The sequence below is a fragment of the Macaca nemestrina genome, chromosome 1, assembly GCF_043159975.1.
Source record: "Macaca nemestrina isolate mMacNem1 chromosome 1, mMacNem.hap1, whole genome shotgun sequence".
NCBI classification, from domain to species: Eukaryota; Metazoa; Chordata; class Mammalia; order Primates; family Cercopithecidae; genus Macaca; species Macaca nemestrina.
In genome coordinates, this window is record NC_092125.1 from 180993694 (window position 1) to 181016314 (window position 22621).

The 22621-nt window shown below is 46.1% G+C and overlaps 1 protein-coding gene across 4 annotated transcripts in view; it reads right to left on the reverse strand.

The window, feature by feature from the left end:
• The window catches only part of SHISAL2A (shisa like 2A), a 35467-nt gene extending 14178 nt beyond the window's left edge, over positions 1-21289 (reverse strand). For 2 of the 4 annotated variants that reach the window (XR_011620900.1, XM_071092918.1), the window contains exons 1-2: positions 20778-21289; positions 11182-11321 (exon numbers count right to left, since the gene is read on the reverse strand). Coding sequence is in view for 2 of the 4 variants with exons in the window: in XM_071092918.1 (XP_070949019.1) it covers positions 11182-11321; positions 20778-20959 (322 nt within the window). In the remaining 2 variants the exon portion in view is untranslated. Of the gene's footprint in view, positions 1-6473; positions 6649-11181; positions 11322-17039; positions 17132-20777 lie in introns of all 4 variants that reach the window. The other 2 variants (XR_011620903.1, XM_071092923.1) reach the window with 2 other exon arrangements.
• Between the last annotated feature and the right edge of the window lie 1332 nt (positions 21290-22621).

Consider the following 22621-nt stretch of genomic DNA (forward strand, 5'->3'; position numbering starts at 1 on the left):
CAAGCGAATCTCCTGCCTCAGCCTCCTGAGTAGCTGGGATTACAGGCTTGTGCTACAAGACCTGGCTAATTCTTCTTGTATTTTTAGTAGAGACGGGGTTTCACCATGTCAGCCAGGCTGGTCTCGAACTCCTGACCTCAAGTGATCTGCCCACCTGGGCCTCCCAAAGTGCTGGGATTACAGGTGTGAGCCACCACACCCAATCAATCCTTATATATTTTGGATAAAAGTCTTTTGTCAAATATGTGAATATATTCTCCAGTCTGAGGCTTGCCTTTTCATCCTCTTAACAGGATCTTTCACAGCATCAAAATTTTGAACTTTGATGAATACTGGTTTATCTTTTTAAAAATGTATTGTGCTTTTGATGTCTTGTTTAAGAATTCTTTGCATAACCGCAGGTCATGAAGATTTTTCCCTGTTTTGTTCTAAAAGTGTTATAGAGTTTTTTGGTTTACATTTAGATCTTTTTTGAGATAAGTTTTGTACAAGGTGTGGGATCTAGGTAAAGGTTTATTTTTTACTTATGGAAGTTTAGTTGTTTTAACACCATTTATTGAAAAGATTATTCTTCCCCAGTTGAATTGGTTTTGCACCTTTGTCAAAAATCTGTTGGACAACCTTATGACGTCAGTCTACTTCTGGACCATATTTTGATCTATGCATGTGTCCTTCCCTCATCCAATACCACACTAACCTCATTACTGTTTATCATTGTTGTTATACAATAAGTCTTAAAATTGGGTAGTGTGATTTCCTCCAACTTTATTATTCTTTTTCAGTATTACTTTAGCTATTCTAGTTCCTTTGTCTCTCTATATATAAATTTGAGAATTAGCTTATCTATTAAACAAACAAACAAAAAAAGCTGCCATTTTGGCCAGGCACAGTAGCTCACACCTGTAATCCCTGTACTTTGAAAAGCCAAGAAGGGAGAATTATTTGAGCCCAGGAGTTCAAGACCAGCCTGGACAACATGGCAAGAACCCATCTCTACAAAAATAAAAAATTAACAGGGTGTGGTGGTCCCTCTCCAATTATGGGGGTCTGAGCAGCTGCCAGCCAAGCCTCAGGGGAACCCTAGGGGCTTCCAGAAGTTACAAGACCTTGGCTCAAGTCCTCATTCTGGTATTAAACATTGTGCTACTTTGTGCCAAACCCTTCTCTTCTCTGGATCTCAGTTACTACTTCATAAAATGCAATAGAAAATATGACTGGCCTAATTTTCTGTTTATTTTTCTGTGAATTCTTTTCCATTGAGCTCCTTGGGAGGCTGAGGTGGGAGGGTCACTTAAGCCCACGAAGTTGAGGCTAGATTATGCCACTGCACTCCAGCCTGGGTAACAGAGCAAGGCCCTGTCTCAAAAAAAAGGGCGGGTTGCAATTTTTATGTTTACTATGTTGAGTTTTGCAATTCATGAACATAGTGTATCTCTCCATTTTAGGTGTTCTTTGATTTCCTTCATCAGCATTTTGTAGTTTTTTGTATGGTTGGTTATTTTTAGAGATGGGGGTCTCCGTCTGTTGCTCAGGTTGGAGTACAGTGACATGATCATAGCTTACAAATGAGCCTTGAACTTTTGGGCTCAAGGGATCCTCCCACCTCAGCCACATGCCATCATGCCTAGCTAAGCATTTTGTAGCTTTCTCTTTTTTTGAGACAGAGTCTTGCTTTGTCACCCAGACTGGAGTGCAGTGGTGTGATCTTGGTTCACTGCAGCCTCCGCCTCCTGGGCTCAAGCGACCCTCCCATCTCAGCCTTCCAGTAGCTGGGACTACAGGCACACGCCACCATGACCTGCTTTTTTTTTTTTTTGGTAGAGACAGGAGTCTTGTCATATTGCCCAGAATGGTCTCAAACTCCTGGGTTCAAGTGATCCTCCAGTCTTGGCCTCCCAAAGTGCTGAGATATTGTAGTTTTTAACATACAGACCCTGCACATGTTTTGTTAAATTTTACCTAAGTATTTCATTTATTTTGGAGTAACTGTAAATGGTATTATTGTGTTTTTAGTTTGGGTTTCTAATTTTTTGTTAGTAGTATATATAAATACAATTGATGCTTGGTTTTGACTTTACTGTAACCTTGCTAAACACACTTAGTTCTTTTTTTTTTTTTATATGGAGTCTCGCTCTGTCGCCCAGGCTGGAGTGCAGTGGCACAATCTCCGCTTACGGCAAGCTCCGCCTCCGGGGTTCATGCCGTTCTCCTGCCTCAGCCTCCCGAGTAGCTGGGATTACAGGCACCCGCCACCACGCCCGGCTAATTTTGTTGTATTTTTAGTAGATATGGGGTTTCACCATGTTAGCCAGGATGGTCTTGATCTACTGACTTCATGATCCGTCCACCTTGGCCTCCCAAAGTGCTGGGATTACAGGTGTGAGCCACTGTGCCTGGCCCAAACACACCTAGTTCTAATAGGTTATTTTGTGCATGTTTTATAGGGGGGATTCTTTGTTATTTAAGCTTTCATTTTAAGGCATTCCAACTGGTATAGGGATTTACTTCAACCTTCTCTTCAATACAAGAATCCCCTTAGCTGAATCCCATATTTAGCCTTTTCCTGATTACCTTCCATGGATAGAGGTGCTTTTTTAAAAAACAAGACAAAACAAACCCAAGGATTACAAATTTGTGAGTGAAATACGGCCAAGAGTGATGGAGTTGCTCTCTGCAGTGTTTCAGGTATACTCTAAATAAGTTCTACCTTTATTGACTCAACATCCGTCTCCCTGTGGCTTTCCCCACTGATTTCAGCTCTGTTTTCTCGATCCTCAAAAAAATGTCTGATCCTCTTGTCCCAGAACAACCTTGCAGAGATCGGAGGCCCTAGGCTGTGAGCCCGGAGTCGCCTCTGTTCAAGGCCAACTATCCGCAGCTCTTTACCTAATCCTCACATGACCCGCTTCCCAGATCTGAGGTAGTCACCTGCCTCTGATCACCTGATTGGTCAAAGTCCATCTCAAATTATGGGGCTCTGAGCAGCTGGCCAGCCAGGGCTCTGGGGAATCCCCTGGGCTTCCAGGAGTTACAAGACCTTGGCTCAAGTCCTCATTCTGGTATTAAATCATTGCGCTACTTTGTGCCAAACCCTTCACCTCTCTGGATCTGTTACTACTTCATAAAATGGTGTAGAAAATACAACTGGCCTAATTTTTCTACTTCTTTCCCTTTGAACTCCAAGTTCTGAAGGATTCTGTCTACATAATAGACTGCATTTATTAAGCACTAATTTTTTCCATTCTGTATTAATCAAAGAGCTCTGATCAGCAGGAGAGCACCTATGTTAATTACCCCCTGGAACTGATATAATTCTAGCTCAAAGAGAAGAAACTTGGTCCCCGTAAAGCCTTTGCAATGTTGTAGCCAGGTGCAGTGGTGCGCGCACCTGCAATCCCAGCTACTCGGGAGGCTGAGGCAGGAGAATTGCTTGAACCTGGGAGCCAGAGGTTGCAGTGAGCCAAGATGGCGCCATTGCACTCCAGCCTGGGCAAGAGGGCAAGACTCCGTCTCAAAAAAAAAAAAAAAAAATTGTTTGGCCGGGCGTGGTGGCTCACACCTGTAAATCGCAGCACTTTGGGAGGCCAAGGCAGGTGGATCATGAGGTTAGGAGTTCAAGACCAGCCTCTGGCCAAGATGGTGAAACCCCATCTCTACTAAAAATACAAGTATTAGCCAGGCATGGTGGCAGGTGCCTTTAATCCCAGCTACTCAGGAGGCTGAGGCAGAGAACTGCCTGAACCCAGGAGGTGGAGGTTGCAGTGAGCCGAGATCGCGCCACTGCACTTCAGCCTGGGTGACAGAGCGAGACTCTGTCTAAAAAAAAAAACAAAAACAAAACCTTTGCCATATTGGAGATTGCTCAAAAATTCCCACTGCTGTGTTTGGAGACCCTCAGGAAATTGAAAAACAAAGTTGGGAACCTACAGAATAAACAATAAAAAGTTATTTCTGAGATGTGATGGCTGCTGAGTTCTATCCAACTGAAAGTTAAAATAGATCATCACTCCTTTGCTTCCAGACCTTCTACTCTGTTAATGTGACCTGAGGTTCCACTCACTTTTTTTTTTTTTTTTTGGTAGCAATTACATCACATTTTTGGCTTATGCGGGAAGCTATTAAAAAAAAAAAAAAAAAAAAAAAAAGGTTAGGCCAGGTATAGTGGCTCACTCCTGTAATTCCAGCACTTTGGGAGGCTGAGACGGGTGGATCACCTGGGGTCAGGAGTTCGAGACCAGCCTGGCTAACACGGTGAAACCCCGTTTTAAAAATACAAAAATTAGCCAGGTGTGGTGGCAGGTGCCTGTAATCCCAGCTACATGAGAGGCTGAGGCAGGAGAATTGCTTGAACCCGGGAGGTGAAGGTTGCAGTGAGCCAAGATCATACCACTGTACTCCAGCCTGGGTAACAGAGGGAGATTCCATCTCAAAAAAAAAAAAAAAAAAAAGGTTTTTTAAAAAAGAAAATGGTATGTTTGAGATTACGAACATGTAAAAATTGAAGCACCTAATAATAATTAAAATGAGAACTACTAATTGGTAAAAAGCCTGCTATGTGTTTGAGACTAATTAAATACCAGTAAGCACCATTTCTAGTTTTTGCAACAACTTTCTTAGTAGGAATGATGGTACACATTTTAGAGTAAATTGAGGTTGAGAGAAAAATGACTTGCTTAAGGCCACACACTAAGAGCAGCAAGGCCAAGATTAGAGCCAGGCTTTCTGGCATCTCTGCTCAGCGCTGTGCCTTCTCTCCTTTCTCCAAGCACCTCTGTGGCCAGTCCCCCATTACTTGGGGTTCTCAACCCTGAACATGGGCCTAGCCTGTGGTGACCAGCTTGGAAAGGAGTTCTCAGGTTCCCCCCTGTTTGGAGATGAGTCAAAACAAACTCATCACTGACTGAGGCACGTTTGGTTCCTTGGTGTTACCTCTCAAGTATGGTTAATTAAAAAGCAGTGGGCTGTGAGGTGACGTGACTGAGCCTTCTGTGGAAGGTGGGAGGGGCTGATGAAAGTCATTCTGTAGTATAGGGACAGCTGCTGCAGGGAAAGGTCTCTGGGTGGGAGGCAAAGGCTTGGCCACCAATTGGCTGGGTGACCTTAGGCACATAACTGCCTCTCTCTGGGCCTCAGCTGCCCCATCTATACAGTGAGAGCATCAGACTTTATTTTTAGGAGCCTTTGAGTTCTAGTTGATGAGAATGGCTGACTAACAACCTCTTCACCAACACCTTTCAGAAGAGGATAAGAATTGTACTCTTTAATTTTCCCCCCAATGTTTTAGTATCTTATTAAAGGTACCTAGATATCACCTCTACACTAACCTCACTGACCTCATCTGCAAAATGGGAGTTGATAATAATCACCAGGCAGAGTAGTTGAGCAGGTTGAAGGGGATGATGTGTTTGAAGTCCTTAGCACAGTGCCCAGCTCAACAGTAGGAACTCAGTCACTTTTCTGATCTAGCCAGTTCCTCACAAAGTACCAGAATAAGAAAGTTATGGTCTTCATGGCCATCCCAAGTTTGGGGATGGGATGGGTGTGGGGGTGATGGGACAGAGTACAGAATGCCTGGGCAGGGAAAGAAGCCTGTTTCAGAAACTGCTTTTCCATTTACACTCTGCTCTTGCCAAGGCACTCCCCACCCCACCCCTGCCTCCATACTCAGAGATAAGGACCCCAAGGGACAGTGCAGTGATCATAGGTTTTAGAGTCTGGAAGATCTGGGTTGACATTGCCGTGACACATGCTCACTGGCTGTGTGGACTTAGTTCATCTCCCTTGGCTGAGCCTTGGTTTCCTCTGCTATAAAATGGGGGTAAAGGCCTCTTTCCATGTCCTATTGAAGCACGAGAGAGCAAACAGAAATGAAAGTCTGTCAACAGTAAAGCTCTGATGAATGTAAGATAGTGGGCCTATAACCGTCTCAGATGCAGAAGGAGGCTCCTGGGTTGCTGCTCTGGGTGCAGAGGGAAGGAGAGGACAACACTTAATGAAGAAGAAGGGGAGGAACTAAGAGCTGAGTTTGAGCAAAAGGCAGAGAGAGCCTAAAGCTGTTATTTAGTAAAAGGTCAGGCAATGCACTTTTCTTCTTAAAAATAAGAAGCAAAAAGCAAGAGGACATGCTGTCTCAAATCCTCATGACTGAATAATCCAGCTGGTGGCTGAGCAGTGAAAAGCAGGAGGATGGTTTCCATTCACAGGGCCGAGGGATGAACTGTACTCCCCTTGAGCCAGAAAAGTAGGACCTAGGGGATGGGTAGGGTGGGGTGAGCCTAGGAGCACAGAGCACAAGCCAGAACATCCCACAGTCCTGCTCTAGGAGGATGGAAAGAGCAGGACTTTGGAGGCAGAAAGACATGTTTGATTTCCAGCTCCACAATCACAAGCTATGTATGACCCCTTGTGCAAATTATCTAAGCTCTCTGAGACCTGATTTTTGCATCTGTAAGATGGGTTATAATGAGACCTACCTCACTGGGATAGCTGGAAAGATTAGAGGAGATGGTGCGTGTGAAATTTCAAACAGTGTCTGGCACATTGTAGGGATACCCTTTTCACAGCAACAGGGATAAGGAGAGGAAGGAGGGTGAAGGGGAGAGTTGGCTCTGTCACTCATTCGGTGACTTTGGATCTCAGTTTCCTCATCTGTAAAATGAAAGTAATAACATGATCTATACCCTACCCAGTTACCATAAAGAGCAAATAATATGGTACATTTAGAGCTAGTTCATTCCTTTTACCTATGGTATCACTATTTCATTATTCTATTATACCACAGTTTATGATCCATTCCTCTACCTATGGACATTTAGTTTCCAATGTGACAGGTTCTCAAGATGTCTGTCCTCTTCTAATGCAACTATTTCTTTAAGGCAGCTAATTAGAAGTAGAATTACTGAGTAACAGGGTACATATATAAAACTAACAATTATATAATGTTGATAATAACATATTGATAATTATATATAATGAAATATATTATATATAATTATATATAAATATATAATATATAATTATATGTGATATATTAGATATATTATTTAAATAGATAGTACCAAAATTCTCTATAAAGTGGTTGTACCAATGTATACTCTTACCAGTAGTATATGAGAGTATCTGCTTCCCCCACCCCCACCTTCCAAACTTCTCACTTTTAATATGATACATTTTTGGGCTTTTGCCAATGTAATTTTTTTTTTTTTAATAAAGATGTTTCTTTTTTTTTTTTTTTGAGACAGGGTCTTGATCTGTTGCCCAGGCTAGAGTGCAGTGGCTGATCTTGGCTCACTGCAACCTCCACCTTCTGGGCTCAAGCAATCCTTCCACTTCAGCTCCCCAAGTAGCTGGATCTACAGGTGTACGCCACTACGCATGGCTAATTTTTGTATTTTTTGTAGAGACGGGTTTTACCATGTTGGCTAGGCTGGTCTCGAACTCCTGACCTCAAGTGATCTGCCTGCCTCCACCTCCCTAAGTGCTGAGATTATAGGTGTGAGTCACAGTGCCTGGCCTGGATGTATCATTTTTGAATTGCATTCCCCTGATTCTTAGTAATGTTGAGCATCTTTTCATGTGCATTGGGCATTTGTATTTCTTTTTTAACGAAGCAAATTTTTCTCATCTTTTAAGGTGTACTTGTATCAATCCTGCCTTGTTTTATATACAGTTGATTCTCATTATTCACGGTAGTTATGTTCTATAAAGTCACAGCAAACACTAAATTAACAAATACTGAATTATTGCTCCTAGGGGAAATACGAGGTTAGGTTCCTGTGAGCCTCTGGTCACATTTTTGTCAACTGATCAATATGTAACTTTGTTTTTCTATGTGTGTTTCTGTTTCAAGTGACCTTATTTAATATGTTATTGATTCATTAACATTGAACTCATGGCCAACAGCACTATAAGCTAAAATTCATGTCTCTAAAACATCAAAAACAGGCTGGGCATAGTGGCTCACACCTGTGAGCACTTTGGGAGGCCGAGGCGGGCAGATCACCTGAGTTCAGGAATTCAAGACCAGCCTGGCCAACATAGTGAAACTCTGTCTCTACTAAAAATACAATAAAAATTAACTGGACATGGTTGTGGGTGCCTGTAGTCCCAGCTACTTGGGAGGCGGAGGCAGGAGAATTGCTTGAACTCGGGAGACAGAGGTTGCAGTGAGCTGAGATCGCACCACTGTGCTCCAGCCCGGGTGACAGATCAAGACTCCATCTCAAAAAATAAAAATAAACCAAAACAAAACAGTGAAATCACCAATTAAAAATAACAAAAATGCAAAAGTCATGGCACTAAATAGACTGAGAAAAGGACACTTGCTTATACCATGAGAGCTGCAAAGAGAAGGCAGAGCATACCTTATTCACTATCACCTAAGATACATGTGTAAATCAAATTTTTTGCTACTCTGTGCGTGCACACATTTACAAATGACCTCAGAATTGCCTTGAGTATTGATGTTGATGTTACAAGTAAATTTTAGCAAGTAGGCAAATTTGCAAATACAGAATTGGAGAATAATGAGGACTAATTGTGTATGTGTGTGTGCGTGTGTGTGCGTCCGTAGATATTTAATGTGTAATATAATATCTTTGCAGTCCATCACTTTTTTTTTAACTTCACATACAGTGTCATATTATTTGTACTTGATGTAGGGACATTTGCTAATCTTTTCCTTTATTTTTTAGAAAATTATACATTTTATGCAAATTCCTATATTTTAATTAGTCTGTTTCTGGACTCTTTCTAGTCTAGGTTTTTCAACTTTAGTACTCTATTCTCTACTCTAGAGTTTCTCAACTGGTACTATTGACATTTTGGGCCAGATAATTCTTTGTTGCAAGGTACTGTCCTCTTTATTACAGGCTGTTAAACAGCATCCTTGGCCTCTGCCAATAGATATCAATGGTATCCCTTCCCCGATTGTGACAACCAAAAATGTTTACAGATATTGCCAATTGTCCTGGGGGAGCAAATTTGTACTCAGTTTAAAACCACTGCATTGCCCAATTCTATTTGTCAATTTCTGTGCCAATATCACAAAACTTGTATTTTTAAACAGAAATCCTATATTTTAAAAAATGTCCTGTTGCCTGATAGACCAAATCCCTCCTCTTCTTTGTTTTCCAAAATTGTGTTGTTCACTCTTCCACCTGTATGCCTCTAGATTAACTTTAGAATTAATTTGACAAATTCCATGAAATATTTTAATTTATTTTTATATATAGGTTAGTTTAGGAAGAATTGGCATTTCTATGAATATTGAGCCTTTCTATCCACATACATGCCACATCTCCCATATAGTCTTTCTGTCTTTCATTAACCTTTATAATTATTCTCTATAAAAGGTGAAACCAGCTGTGTGCAGTGGCTCACACCTGTAATCCCAGCACTTTGGGAGGCCAAGGTAGGTGAATTGCTTGAGGCCAGGAGTTCGAGACCAGCCTAAGCAGGGTGGCGAAACCCCATCTCTACTAAAAATACAAAAAATTAGCCAGGTGTGGTGCTGCACGCCTGTAGTTCTGCTATTCAGAAGGCTGAGGTGGGAGAATCACCTGAGTCCAGGAGTGCAAGGCTACAGTGAGCCATGATCATGCCACTGCATTCCAGCCTGGGCGACTAGAGTGAGACCTTGTCTCAAACAACACAAAAAACGTTGAGGCCTCAACTGTCTCTGGTCTTCACCAGGCTGGGTCTACATGCAGACGTTTTTCTCTTCCCCTGCCACTGCCTCTCAGGTCTTTCTCACTCCAAGGGGAGCCAGCTGAATCCTTCCACCCTCAAAAGTGACCCCTCCTGCTTTTCGCTGCTCAGACACAGCTGGATTATTCACAGTCATCAGGATCTGAGAAGGATTCTTGTGCTGTTGCTTGTTATATTTTTATTGTTAACTTGGAAAGTTCGTGTTTACAAATGATGGCATTCAGCCCTCTCTTTCTCTGAGACTTGGCTACTACTACCTCCCCGATGCCTCCTGTCACCCTTCCTTCGTCTTTTTTTTTTTTTTTTTTTTGAGAAGCAATCTTGCTCTGTCACCCAGGCTGGAGTGCAGTGGTGTGATCTCGGCTCACTGCAACCTCTGCCTCCCAAGTTCGAGCGATTCTCCTGCCTCAGCCTCCAGAGTAGCTGGGATTACAGGTGCGCACCACCATGCCTGGCAAATTTTTGTATTTTTAGTAGAGACAGGGTTTCTCCATGTTGGTCAGGCTGGTCTTGAACTCCTGACCTTGTGATCTGCCTGCCTTGACCTCCCAAAGTACTGAGATCACCGCACCTGGCCCAGAGAGTTGTATCTTTCATAATACTTTTCAGGAAGTTGTCAAAATGTGTGCAAAAAAGGCTTGTGAAAAAGAAACACTTTTTTTTCTGGGCCCCTTAGAGGCTCTTGATAACCTATACTAATGAAGAAATGCGTAGTCTGGAACATCAGATTATTTTTAAAAAACACATACACACAATAAAAGCGCTTGTATTTCGTTTCTGATAAATTATGAGTTTGGAAGCAGCAAATTTTAACAATTAATTATATTTTGTTTGAGTTCATATTAAAATCAGTTTGCATTCCCCAAGGCTAACATCAAAACATCATCTTAGAAAATCCACAACATGGGCCGGGCGCGGTGGCTCAAGCCTGTAATCCCAGCACTTTGGGAGGCCGAGACGGGCGGATCACGAGGTCAGGAGATCGAGACCATCCTGGTTAACACGGTGAAACCCCGTCTCTACTAAAAAATACAAAAAACTAGCCGGGCGAGGTGGCCGACGCCTGTAGTCCCAGCTACTCGGGAGGCGGAGGCAGGAGAATGGCGTGAACCCGGGAGGCGGAGCTTGCAGTGAGCTGAGATCCGGCCACTGCACTCCAGCCTGGGTGACAGCGCGAGACTCCGTCTCAAAAAAAAAAAAAAAAAAAAAAAAAAGAAAATCCACAACATGGATTAACCTTTGTGTGACAAATGGAGTGTTGTCTACATTAAATTATTTTGACAAACACTGTAAACATGAAGAGTCTGGGATGGAAATGTTTAGATCATGAATCTCCTGAAAAATGTGCTGCTGCTTCTGCATATTCCAGGAATAGTCATGAGGCAAATGTTCCAAACATCATTTCTACATTTCTCCCCACTGAAAAGGTGCTAGTTTACTGAATACAAGGACATCACCTGGCAACTTCCTTACCTGCTGTTTGTAAGCTCAAGCCCAGGTCCAACTTTGTGTGGGGCTTAGAGCTGATGAACAGGTAGCAGAGCACACAGGCGGTAACAATGAAGGTGAGAAGGACCATTGCTGCTACAGACAGGCCCACGAGAGCGCCAATGCTGGGGAGAGAAGACCACATGGGAGCTGAGAGTCAGGAAGGGACTTGGGAGGCAGATGTTATAAAAGTGTTGTAGCTAGGCTGGAATGAGTCTGCTGGGAAGAAAATGTACAGAATAAAAATATTTTTTTAAAAATTTAGGTCAGGCACAGTGGCTCATGCCTATAATCCCAGCACTTAGGGAGGCCGAGGCAGGCGGATCACTTAGGGTCAGGAATTCAAGACCAGCCTGGCCAACATGGTCTAAATACTAAAAATACAAAGATTAGCCGGACGTGGTGGTGGCTCCTGTAATCTGTAATCTCAGCTACTCGGGAGGCTGAGGCACTAGAATCACTTGAACTCGGGAGGCGGAGGTTGCAGTGAGCCGAGATCGTGCCACTGCACTCCAGCCTGGGTGACAGAGCAAGACTATGTCTCAAAAAAAAAAAAAAAAATTAGTGTTGTGTTGTAGGAATCAGCTTTGACTTTTGTTTTATCCCTACTTATCTTAAACAAGCTTTCTATGCTTTAGCGTGGGAAAGAAAGTGCACCAACTATACGCAAAGGACTCACCAGCAAGGACTCATACCTGACCCCGCTCAGCAGCACCATCTCCTTCCCTCCCTACTTTCCTCACCTGCTCCCACCCCAGGGAGCTGGAGATGGTCCTAGGGGACTCCCATACTGCTGTTTCTTAAGAATCAAGACACATATAGTAGGCCTTAGTTAAAAGCCAGCTGTCCTTCCAGGCTTAGGTAATTTCTTTTCTTTTTGTTTTAAGACAAGGTCTTTGCTCTGTTACCCAGATTGAACTGCAGTGTTGCTATCTTGGCTCACTGCATCCTCAACCTCCTGGGCTCAAGCAGTCCTCCCACCTCAGCCTCCTGAATGGCTGGGACCACAGGTGTGTGCCACCACACCCAGCTAATGCTTTTGCATTTTTTTAAGAGATGGGGTTTTGCAATGTTGCCCAGGCACTTGAGCTCAAGCAATCTACCCACTTTTGCCTCCCAAAGTGCTGGGATTACAGGCATGAGCCACCACACCTGGCACCCTGTCCCACCGCCCCCCTGTCCCCCGCCCTTTTTTTTTTTTTTTTTTTTTAAATAGAGACCAGGTTTTCTGCATTGTCCAGGCTGATCTCAAACTTCTGGCCTCAAGCAATCCTCTCACCTCAACCTCCCAAAATGTTGGAATCACAGGCATGAGCCAACCGTGCCCAGCCAAGCCTCAGGTAACTTCTGACCCAACCTCCATGGTTCTGCTCACCACGTCAGTGTCAACTCCATGTCTCAAATACCTCTCCACTGCTGGTCCCTCACCCTCTAACCTCACTGCCTCTGCCCCAGATCAGGCCTTGGTCACCTGGTCTGAAGGAAGAAACAGCTTCGTTTTTTCCTCCCACAACACTCAACACAACACTTCTGACACCAGACGTATGGGGGGTTTTCCCCCACACATCAAGCAATTCTCCAGCAGACACCAGCTGGGTGTCCTATAATTTGATTCAATTCTGGCACCATCTCTAGCCAAATAGTGTCAGCTCCCACAGGTTACGGCCTCAGTCCCACAAGACTCCCTCCTGCCCTCCCATACCAATTGCAAGTAGTAGGTTGTCACCTATACTTCTGACTCACCAGCTATAAATCAGTGTGCCCATGGCCCCTTCCTTGGGTTTGATTAATTTGCTAGGACAGCTCACTGAACTCAGAAAAACACTTACGTTTACCAGTTGATTAGGAAGAAGGATATTACAAAGGATGCAGATGAATGGCCAGATGGAAGAGATACATAAGGCAAGGTATAGGGGAGGGGCATGGAGCTTCCATGTGGTCTCCAATCACACAACCCTTCAGGGACCTCCACGTGTTCAGCAATCCAGAAGCTCTCTAAACCCTGTCTTTGGGATTTTATTGGTGATCAACTCAACCTCTGGGCCCTCTCCCCTCCCTGGAGGTTGGAGTGAGGTGGGGCTGTAAGTTTCAGTGCTCTAATCACATGGTTGGTTTCCCTGGCAACCAGCCCCCATCCTGAGGCTCTTCAGGAGCCCACCGTGAGTCATCTCATTAGAACAAAAGATGCTCTTATCACCCAGGAAATTACAAGGAATTTAGGAGCTCTGTGTCAGGAACTGGGGGTTCAGAGATCAAATTTTAGAACGAATGATTTTTTTTTTTTTTTTTGAGACGGAGTCTCGCTCTGTCACCCAGGCTGGAGTGCGGTGGCCGGATCTCAGCTCACTGCAAGCTCCGCCTCCCGGGTTCACGCCATTCTCCTGCCTCAGCCTCCCGAGTAGCTGGGACTACAGGCGCCCGCCACCTCGCCCAGCTAGTTTTTTTTTGTATTTTTTAGTAGAGAGGGGGTTTCACCGTGTTAGCCAGGATGGTCTCAATCTCCTGACCTCGTGATCCGCCCGTCTCGGCCTCCCAAAGTGCTGGGATTACAGGTGTGAGCCACCGCGCCCGGCCCTTCTTTTTTTTTTTTTTTCTTTTCTTTTTTTCTTTTTTTTTTTTTGAGACGGAGTCTTGATTCTCCTGCCTCAGCCTCCCCAGTAGGCAGGATTATAGACCTCAAGTGATTCCCCCGCCTTCAACCTCCCAAAGAGCTGGAATTACAGGCATGAGCCACCGTGTCCGGCCAAAACCATGTTTAATCAGCCTTATCCTTTCATTGTCTAGGCCCTGGCCTGTGGTAGGCAGTTGGTAAATACAGTTTGGTATCTACTATGCACTCTCCTAATGAGAAGGCATAGGTGGCATCAGGCTTTGACTTTGCCTACCCTTTCTTCTCTAGCTCTCCTGCCTATCTTCTTCCCTGACTCTGGCCCCAGACTCCTGCCCTTGCCACTTCTGCAGGATTTCGCTCCCTGTTAGTTAATGGCTAATTTCACTCAACCAAAACACCTGAGAGCTTTGAAGAGTCTGCCTTCCCATCTAAATAAATTATTGGACTCTCTGCAATGGAACAGTATAGCATATATAGAGACCTTATTAATGATATAGATGTTTTCAGGCAGGGCACTATGGCTCATACCTGTAATCCCAGTACTTTGGGAGAACCAGGCGGGTGGATCACTTGAGCCCAGGAATTCAAGACCAGCCCAGGCAACATGGTGAAACCGCATCTCTACAAAAAATACAAAAATTAGCCTGTCATGGTGACTACACGCCTGTAGTCTCAGCTACTCAGGAGGCTGAGGAGAGAGGGTAGCTGGAGCCCAGGAGGTGGAGGCTGCAGTGAGCCATGATGGTGCCACTGCACTCCAGCCTGGGTGACAGAGCAAGACGCAAGACTCTGTCTCAAAAAAGCCAAAAATGTTTTCAGATCTTTTAGATTTTTTCTTTTTTTCTTTTTTTTTTTGAGATGGAGTCTTGCTCTGTCGCCCAGGCTGGAGTGCAGTGGCACAATCTCGGCTCACTGTAAGCTCTGCCTCCCGGGTTCATGCCATTCTCCTGCCTCAGACTCCTGAGTAGCTGGGACTACAGGTGTCCGTCACCACACCTGGCTAATTTTTTGTATTTTTAGCAGAGACAGGGTTTCACCGTATTAGCCAGGATGGTCTCAATCTCCTGACCTCGTGATCCACCTGCCTCGGCCTCCCAAAGTGCTGGGATTACAGGCGTAAGCCACCGCGCCTGGCCTAGATCTTAATATCTAAGATAAGGGATAAATTTTTTTTTTTTTTTTTTTTTTTTTTTTTTTTTTTTTGAGACGGAGTCTCGCTCTGTCGCCCAGGCTGGAGTGCAGTGGCGCGATCTCGGCTCACTGCAAGCTCCGCCTCCGGGGTTCACGCCATTCTCCTGCCTCAGCCTCCTGAGTAGCTGGGACTACAGGCGCCCGCCACCGCGCCCGGCTAATTTTTTGTATTTTTAGTAGAGACGGGGTTTCACCGTGGTCTCGATCTCCTGACCTTGTGATCTGCCCGCCTCGGCCTCCCAAAGTGCTGGGATTACAGGCGTGAGCCACCGCGCCCAGCCTAAGGGATAAATTTTTATGAACTTATTGATAATATTCATTGAAAAGAGCAAGGCATGCTACTAATTACATGGCATAACCCCAATTTAACTAAATAAGTATACATATATACTTAACTATACACATGTACACAATCAAGGTTGATGGAGATACACCAACTAACAGGCTGTCTCTGGGCAGTTCAGGATGTGGATGTCCTGTCTGGGGCCCCTTGGATCTTATCAGTGTGGAATACTCTGATATTCTGGCCAAAGTTTCCTTCTTTTTTTTTTTTTTTTTTTCTGAGACAGGATCTCACTCTGTCACCCAGGCTGGAGTACAGTGGCACCATCATGGCTCACTGCAACCTCAACCTTCCGGGCTCAAGTGATCCTCCTGCCTCAGCCTGTCGAGTAGCTGGGACTACAGGCATGTGCCACCACACTGAGCTAATTTTGATATTTCTTTGTATAAACCAGGTTTCACCATGTTGCCCAAGGTTGTGTCCAACTCCTAGGCTCAAGCAATCTGCCCGCCTTGGCTATCCTGTCCAAAGTTTCTATTGCCAACAGCTGTTATCTCTTTGTTTGAGGGGTTTCTTGGGCCCAGAACAGGCTCCGTGGACACATTGGCAAGTCAATAGTACAGGATAATCAATGCTATCCTTACCCCACCAGCCCATGACCAATGACTGACAGAAATTGTTAGCTAAATATCCAGCTTCCTGGCCATCAGGTGGGATAACCCTGAGGAGTACATTCTACACTGGCTGGCAGAGTTTAAGCTCCAGTTACCTCTGGTGTAATTTGCTTGGTAATACACCATTGTTGGCTTCTTCCCCTCCCTGTCTCACTTTCTCATCCTCTATCAGTGATTTTTGGGATCACTTTCCACGTAAACTACTTGCCATCAAATCCTCATCTCAGAGTCTTCTGGTGAATCCAAGCTTAGACACTGGATTACTCATGACTTCTTTCTCTTTTTGTTTCTCTTGTGCTTTTCATATTTTTTACATTGAGTATGTAGAGCTTTTCAGTTCTTTAGTTACTTTAATTAAATGTTGTTTTCTCATTTGAGATACACTTACTGTTCATAGGGCTGTTATCTGGGAGACTTGTGCTTTGCTTGGGACCCGTGTGTGGGACAACGCTGGGTACCTGGATGGAAAGGGGCCTCTAAGAGAGGCCCTTTGAGGAGTGAGGGGGAGAGTTTTGTTTGTCCCCGTCTACCATTCTTTCTCCAGCCTTCTTGTCCATCCTCTTCCATGACTCTGGGGTGATATGTCCCAGATGGGAGGTCAGTCAGGGGGCAGACACTGTCTCTGCTGATCTGTCCTGGTGACAGAGGAACCAAACTCCAAGGACAGAGTTGGGAACAACAGGGTAGGCTCCAAAGAAGGAAAATCTGTGCTTAGCATGAGATGAACTTCAAATGATCAGAGTCATCCCATGGTGAATGTACTGCCTCAAGCGGGGATGAGTCCCTGTCATGGGAGAAGCTTGTGCAGGACACATGAATGAGTTACATCTTTCAATGAAGTTAGAGATTCCTACCCTGGGTAGGAAATTGGATTAGAGAGCCTCGGGCCTTCGAGGATTTCACTGTTCTGACTCTGAAAGATCAAAACCCACTATGACTCCTAAGAAAGAATTGGAGGGACAGCCTAACAACCAAGGGCTTTGGAGTCAGGTAGTTCTAAGTTCAAATCCTGGTTCTGCCAACTGAAAAATCACTTTACCACTCTGACCTTCATTTCCTTCATTTATAAACGTTTCTATCTCACCAGGTGGTGGGAAGGATGAAATGAGGTGCTGTAGACACGGTCTGACCACAAACTCTGCCTTCCGGCAAGGCTGCTGTCTTCTGGCTCACACCCTGGTAAAAAAACAGAACTAGTGATGGAGGAGGGTGTTTGGCAAGTGGACCAGACAGTGTGACAGCACCAACTGCTTCTGCACAGGGTGTCTTCACATCCTGAGGCACAATTTTAAAGATAGCAATTCTCCTTGAGCACTGTCTCTCCCAGGAAACAGTGCTTACCTGGAGATTTTGATGTTTTTAAGGACTGGCTTTCATGAAAAGAGACAAATGGAATTTACAGCAAAACAAGGTCTCCACCCTGCAATATGCTCTGTTAGGAGCATGCCGGAAGAGTTATTTCAAGGTTCAGAGCACGTTGATGTCCTAGACATCCTGAGGACTTTCAGTTCCTCTCCTGCACTTTGCAATTGTCTGTGGTATTTATGAATCACATTATGTCTGAGTCCAGGAAGAGTCACCCTAGAGCCTTTTAGCCACTTGGGTCACAGAATGGGAACACACTGACATGGGATGCAACCTCAGAGATCAGCCCATCCAAACCCCAACGAGAGCATTGTCTGAGCCACTAAAGCATGCCACGTCAGAGTTTCCAGGGCAACGGAAGGGACCACAAGGCACAAGAGCTGCAGAGGGAAGAGGCTAGTGGAAGAGGGAAGGAGTCCTGGCTGGGTGCTGAGAGAATTACTCACCTCTGTGTCCCCAGGGGCCAGCACAGTGCCCAGAAGACACTAGAGGGTCAGTGAGTATTTTTCAGATCATCTGAGTGGATCAGGTTATAAGAGAGATTCAGACAGTAGTAGACAGGACAAGCCAGGGCTTGGGATGAGACAGGCCTGAGTTTTCAACCCAGCTCTGCCATTGCCTTTCACTGGGACACTCCCAGATAGTAACAACCTCTCTCAAGTTTTCTCTTGTGTAAAATGAGGAGAAGTGCCAGGGTTGTGAATGCGTGAGAGCATCTAACCTTTGGAGAGTCTTAGGCAATGTTCTTTAAATCTCAGTCTGCTACGATATTGCTAGGAGATCTTGGACAATTCACTTCCACACTGAATTTCACTTCCCACACCTATGAACCAAGGAAAGGGAACTCTTTCATTGAGCACCTACTATATGCACTGGTCACTTTCATGTGCGTTATTTCTCTTAGTTCTTACAACAATTCCATCACAAATATCTCTATCACCATTTTAAAGTTGAGAGAAAATACCAGAAAGTTAAATAACTTTTCCAATCCACCTAGATAATAAGTGACAGGTTCTGACCAGCCCCAAAGCTCCACACTGTCTCTGTACTTACAAGGGAGGTCAGTACCGTCTTATTTCAACACCTAGCTCAATGCTAACTACATAGTGGGCCTTCAACAAAACTTCATTGTTTCACTTTAGGTGAATGCTGTGAAAGTGCCCTTGCGAGTATTATCACAGTGAGAGAAATCTGATACAGAAAAATTATCACAGTGAGAGAAATCTGACATAGCTGACTCCATCTTGCATCTAACTTTCCAGCTGTCTTTCTTAATTCCTGGGCACAGGCCAAGTTAACTGTAAGAGGAATTTAGTTTATAGTTTAACCCTAAACCAAAGATGATAACAGCCCCTTCCTAAAACTAACACCCTCCTTGCTCAGGGACTGCAACTGCCTTTGTTAAACTAACAAATTAACCACAAGGTTTGAATTGTTGGCTCAGGAGTTGCGTAGCTGGAGGTCACATGATTTGTAATCTCCTCAACTCCTCCTACAGGAGGAGTTGTAAAACCTAAAACTGGTGTTTGAGGTATCTTTCAGACCTTGCATTTTGATAGACCAGTTGGTGCCACCTGGACTAGTAACCCATACTAGAAACTGGCTCAACTGGTTTTGTGAGCCCCCCTACCCAGCAACTGACTTAGCACAAGAAGGTAGCTTTGATCCCCCACAATTTTATCCTTAATCCAACCATTTAGCATTCCCTATTCCCTAGCCCTGTCTGCCACCAATGCTTGAAAAACTATAGTCTCTGAATTCTCTGGTGGGGTGGGGGGTGGGGAATGAGGGTGTGGATTTGAGAATTATGTCCTACTTTGCCACTTGGTTGGCCCTGTGATTATTAAACTCTTTCTTTGCTGCAAAACCTGTTGTTCTCAGTGCATTGGTTTTTCTGGGCAGCAAGCAAAATGAACTTGTCAAGTGATTACCGTTATATCTCTAAATAAACTGTGAGTTCCTCAGGGGCAGGGAATAATTGATTTTTGTGTCTCCAATGCCTTGCAAAGTGCCTGGCACAAAGTAAAGGCTAGAATGAATGAATGAATGAATGAATATACGGATGAACAGAAAATACATTAATATAATTCCCTGGGTTATAGATAGCACAAATGTGTAGGATCTGATAACCTGGCCATCTGAAAATCATTTAGAATTGTGGATCGAGTCACCTAGAAAAAGCAATAATATTTGTAATTGTCATTGGCATATGTCAAGTTGATTTCATCTCTGTTATGTCATTTGACCCTCACCACTGCCTTAGTCAGAAATCAGGGCAATGATAGATCATCCTGCTGCCCATTTGATAGATGAAAAGCCAGAGACTTGAGAAGTTTTGGTGGCATAGGATGCTGTCCTTTCCCACCCAGAGGGCAGCAGCCTCTGCTCATATACCTCCAGGAACAGGAAAATCGCTAACTACTGAGATGGCCCACTAGATTTTTGCTGATGTCTGTTTCCCAAAGTAGTCTGAGGATCAAGTTCCATTCTCCAGGTGAGGCCTTTGGAGACGCAGAGGGATTGAGACCTATTACCCTCTCAACCCAACACTTAGGTTCCAGCAATGCAACCCCTTCCCTGAACAAATGGGGAAACTGAGGTCCTATGGGTGGAGATTCAACACTTCAAATATGGCCTGAGCTAGCTTCTGCACTATGCCATTGTCTCGTGATGAACTTGGAGGCAGCTCTGCCTCCCGAGTCTTCTGCCTTAGCTTGAGGATGAGGTACATCCCCAGCACTCACCACAGGGCTTGGCACACACTAAGTGCTCAGTAAAGAGTGCCCGAAAGAATGACTAAATGCAAAAGGGAACCAAGGGTTGACGCTGGGCTGAGGCTGGGGTTGGGGTGTAGCACCAGGCAAGGGTTAAGGCTGGAGGCTAAGGTTTGGATGTAGGTCTAGATATTAATAATATTTGGAGTCAGGATGTGGGAGAAGAGCTGAGGTGGGATTGCAGGCAGGACAGAAGAGGAGGTTGGGGATGGTGATAGAATAAGGTCTAGGATCGGTACTGGGGAGTGTGGAAAGTCAGGGATAAGGCTGGTGTTGATATTAGGAAGGGCACTTTGGTGGATGATGATTGGGGTGGAGTTAGGGCTGCCTGTGAATGTTTGAAGATGGAAGTTGCTATTAGGGGGAGGCTTGATATGTGATTTGGGATTGGGATGAGGGTGGTGATGGATCGAAGTTTGGGGTGGGGATAGAGTGAGGATTGTTTTGGGTTAGAGGAGGGGGAGGTCCGAGCATGGCTCTAAATAATGGTTGGGGTCAGGATGAGGAAATCCAGCTGAGATGGGGTTTCAGGGGGTAGTAGGGTTGATGATGTGGGCATGAGGACGGTAAGGGCTGGAGATTGCTGCTGATGTTCAGGTGGGCACTCGGATGAGGGCTGAGTTTGGGGTGAGGAGCTGAGACTGGAGTGGGGATCAAGGTAGGGTGAGGGCCAGGGCCGGTACCTGAGCCACCACATGTAGCTGTGCTCATAGGGGAAGAAGCTGTGCGGGTCGTCGCAGCAGTACTTGTGGTCGCGGAAGCCGCAGCAGAAGACAGCGGCCGCCTCGCCCCCCGGCCGCGGGCAGCTGAAGCCGCGCACCACCTCCTGCTCTGCGCTCACGTAGCTCGTGCAGGCGCCGCTCATTGCGTCCCGCGCCCGGCCCGCCGCCACCTCGGGCCACCAGACGGCCGGCGAGAGCCCGGCGGGGAAGCGAGGGACCGAGCGAGAGGGAGCTGAGCCTGAGAAAGCAGAGACGGAGAGACTGAGGGGCCGAGAGAAGCCGACACAGAGACAGAGACAGCAGCGCAGGGCCCCGAGGACCGAGCGGCTGCCAGGTGCGCAGCCCGCGCGGAGGGGAGGCGCGGGCGGGGCGGGCGGCGGCGGCGGGCGGCGGGAGTGACGGCGGCGGGAACGCGGCGGGAGCCGGAGCGGACGCGGGGAGCTGGGCCGGGAGCCTCGTGCTCGCCCGGCTCTGCCTGCGCTTCCCGCCCCCGCCCCACTGCGCTCCTACTGCCTGCACGAGGGCGCTGGGTGCGCGACGACAGCACGACGCGGCCAGAGTGGCGGGGCGGGAATTCCAGGCCAGGGCGCGGGCGCCTCACCTGCACCCAGCCGGCGCCGGGAGTCTTGGGGCATTCGGGGCTGGGGCAGACAGACAAGACACCAGCCGGCGACCACACGGCGGGGTCAGTGAGGAGAATGAACACAACCTCACCCAACTTCCGCAACAACCCAGGGGCCCGGGGGATGTTCGCAGCCGTGTTATAGGTGAGAGCTGAGGGCCAGAGAGAAGCTTAGGAGTCCCTAAGCCCATGAGATTTTAACCAGGGGCGGCCTAGTAGGAAGTCCTTGCGCTTTCTGCGGCTTTCATGGTGCCTCTTTTCCAGCGGGCTTTTAGATGTCCTCGTCTTCTGGAGTCCCCGCTAGTCTCTTTCGCTGAGAGCTAGCTCGTGCACGGACAATGTCCACACTCTTCTGTTCATACTGCCTGCCACTGGCCTGGGACAAGGGGCCGAATATGGGTGTGGACGGGCCCAGATGGTAACCTCCTTCCCCACCCTGACCAGCAAAGCCAGCAGACCTGTCCATTTTGAAAAATTACTTCCAGAGAACAAGGGCAGTATTTTCACTGGCATCAGAGAACCATAGACTGAAGGGGCTCTCAGTGCCTTGGCTTCCCCCGTGTACCCTGTTGCCTTATGCCACGTGGAAGGGCTTCATACAGCACCTGCAGTGCCTTAGCTCTACAAAATTCACAGCAGTGGGTAGGGTAGGAAATAGTTACTGTGTTGCCTTGGGCACCCCCGATTCCTTCGCGCTTGCTTTGGACGTGTGGGGAACGGGCCATGGGTATCAGGAGATCTGGGCTCCAGCCCAGCTCTACCCCTTCCCTGCTGTTTCTCTCTGAGCTTCGGATTCCTTGTCCTCACCCAGGCCAGCTCCTCAGATGCTGATTGTGCCGCTCCCCTGACCTGGGCCCTAGGGCCCCTGAGAGGGATCAGATCTGGGTCTGCTGTTGAGAAACACAGTCTGATGGAGGAGTCAGACTGACGGACTATCACAGCACAGGGCGGTAAAAAGGGAGATGCAAGGACCTGAACACAGAGGGGCACCGTCTGAGGAAGCAGGGGAGGGCTTTGAGGGAGGTAATGTCCTCAAGAGTCACTGTAAAGTCAAATATGAAGGCTGGAGGGAACTGTTATTATCCTCCAGAACATTCCTCCCCTGAGCTGTGGGTCTGTACAGACTGGGAGCTGGAGAGCCTACACTAATGAGGGTGCACTTCAGCCTCTTTATTTATCAGAT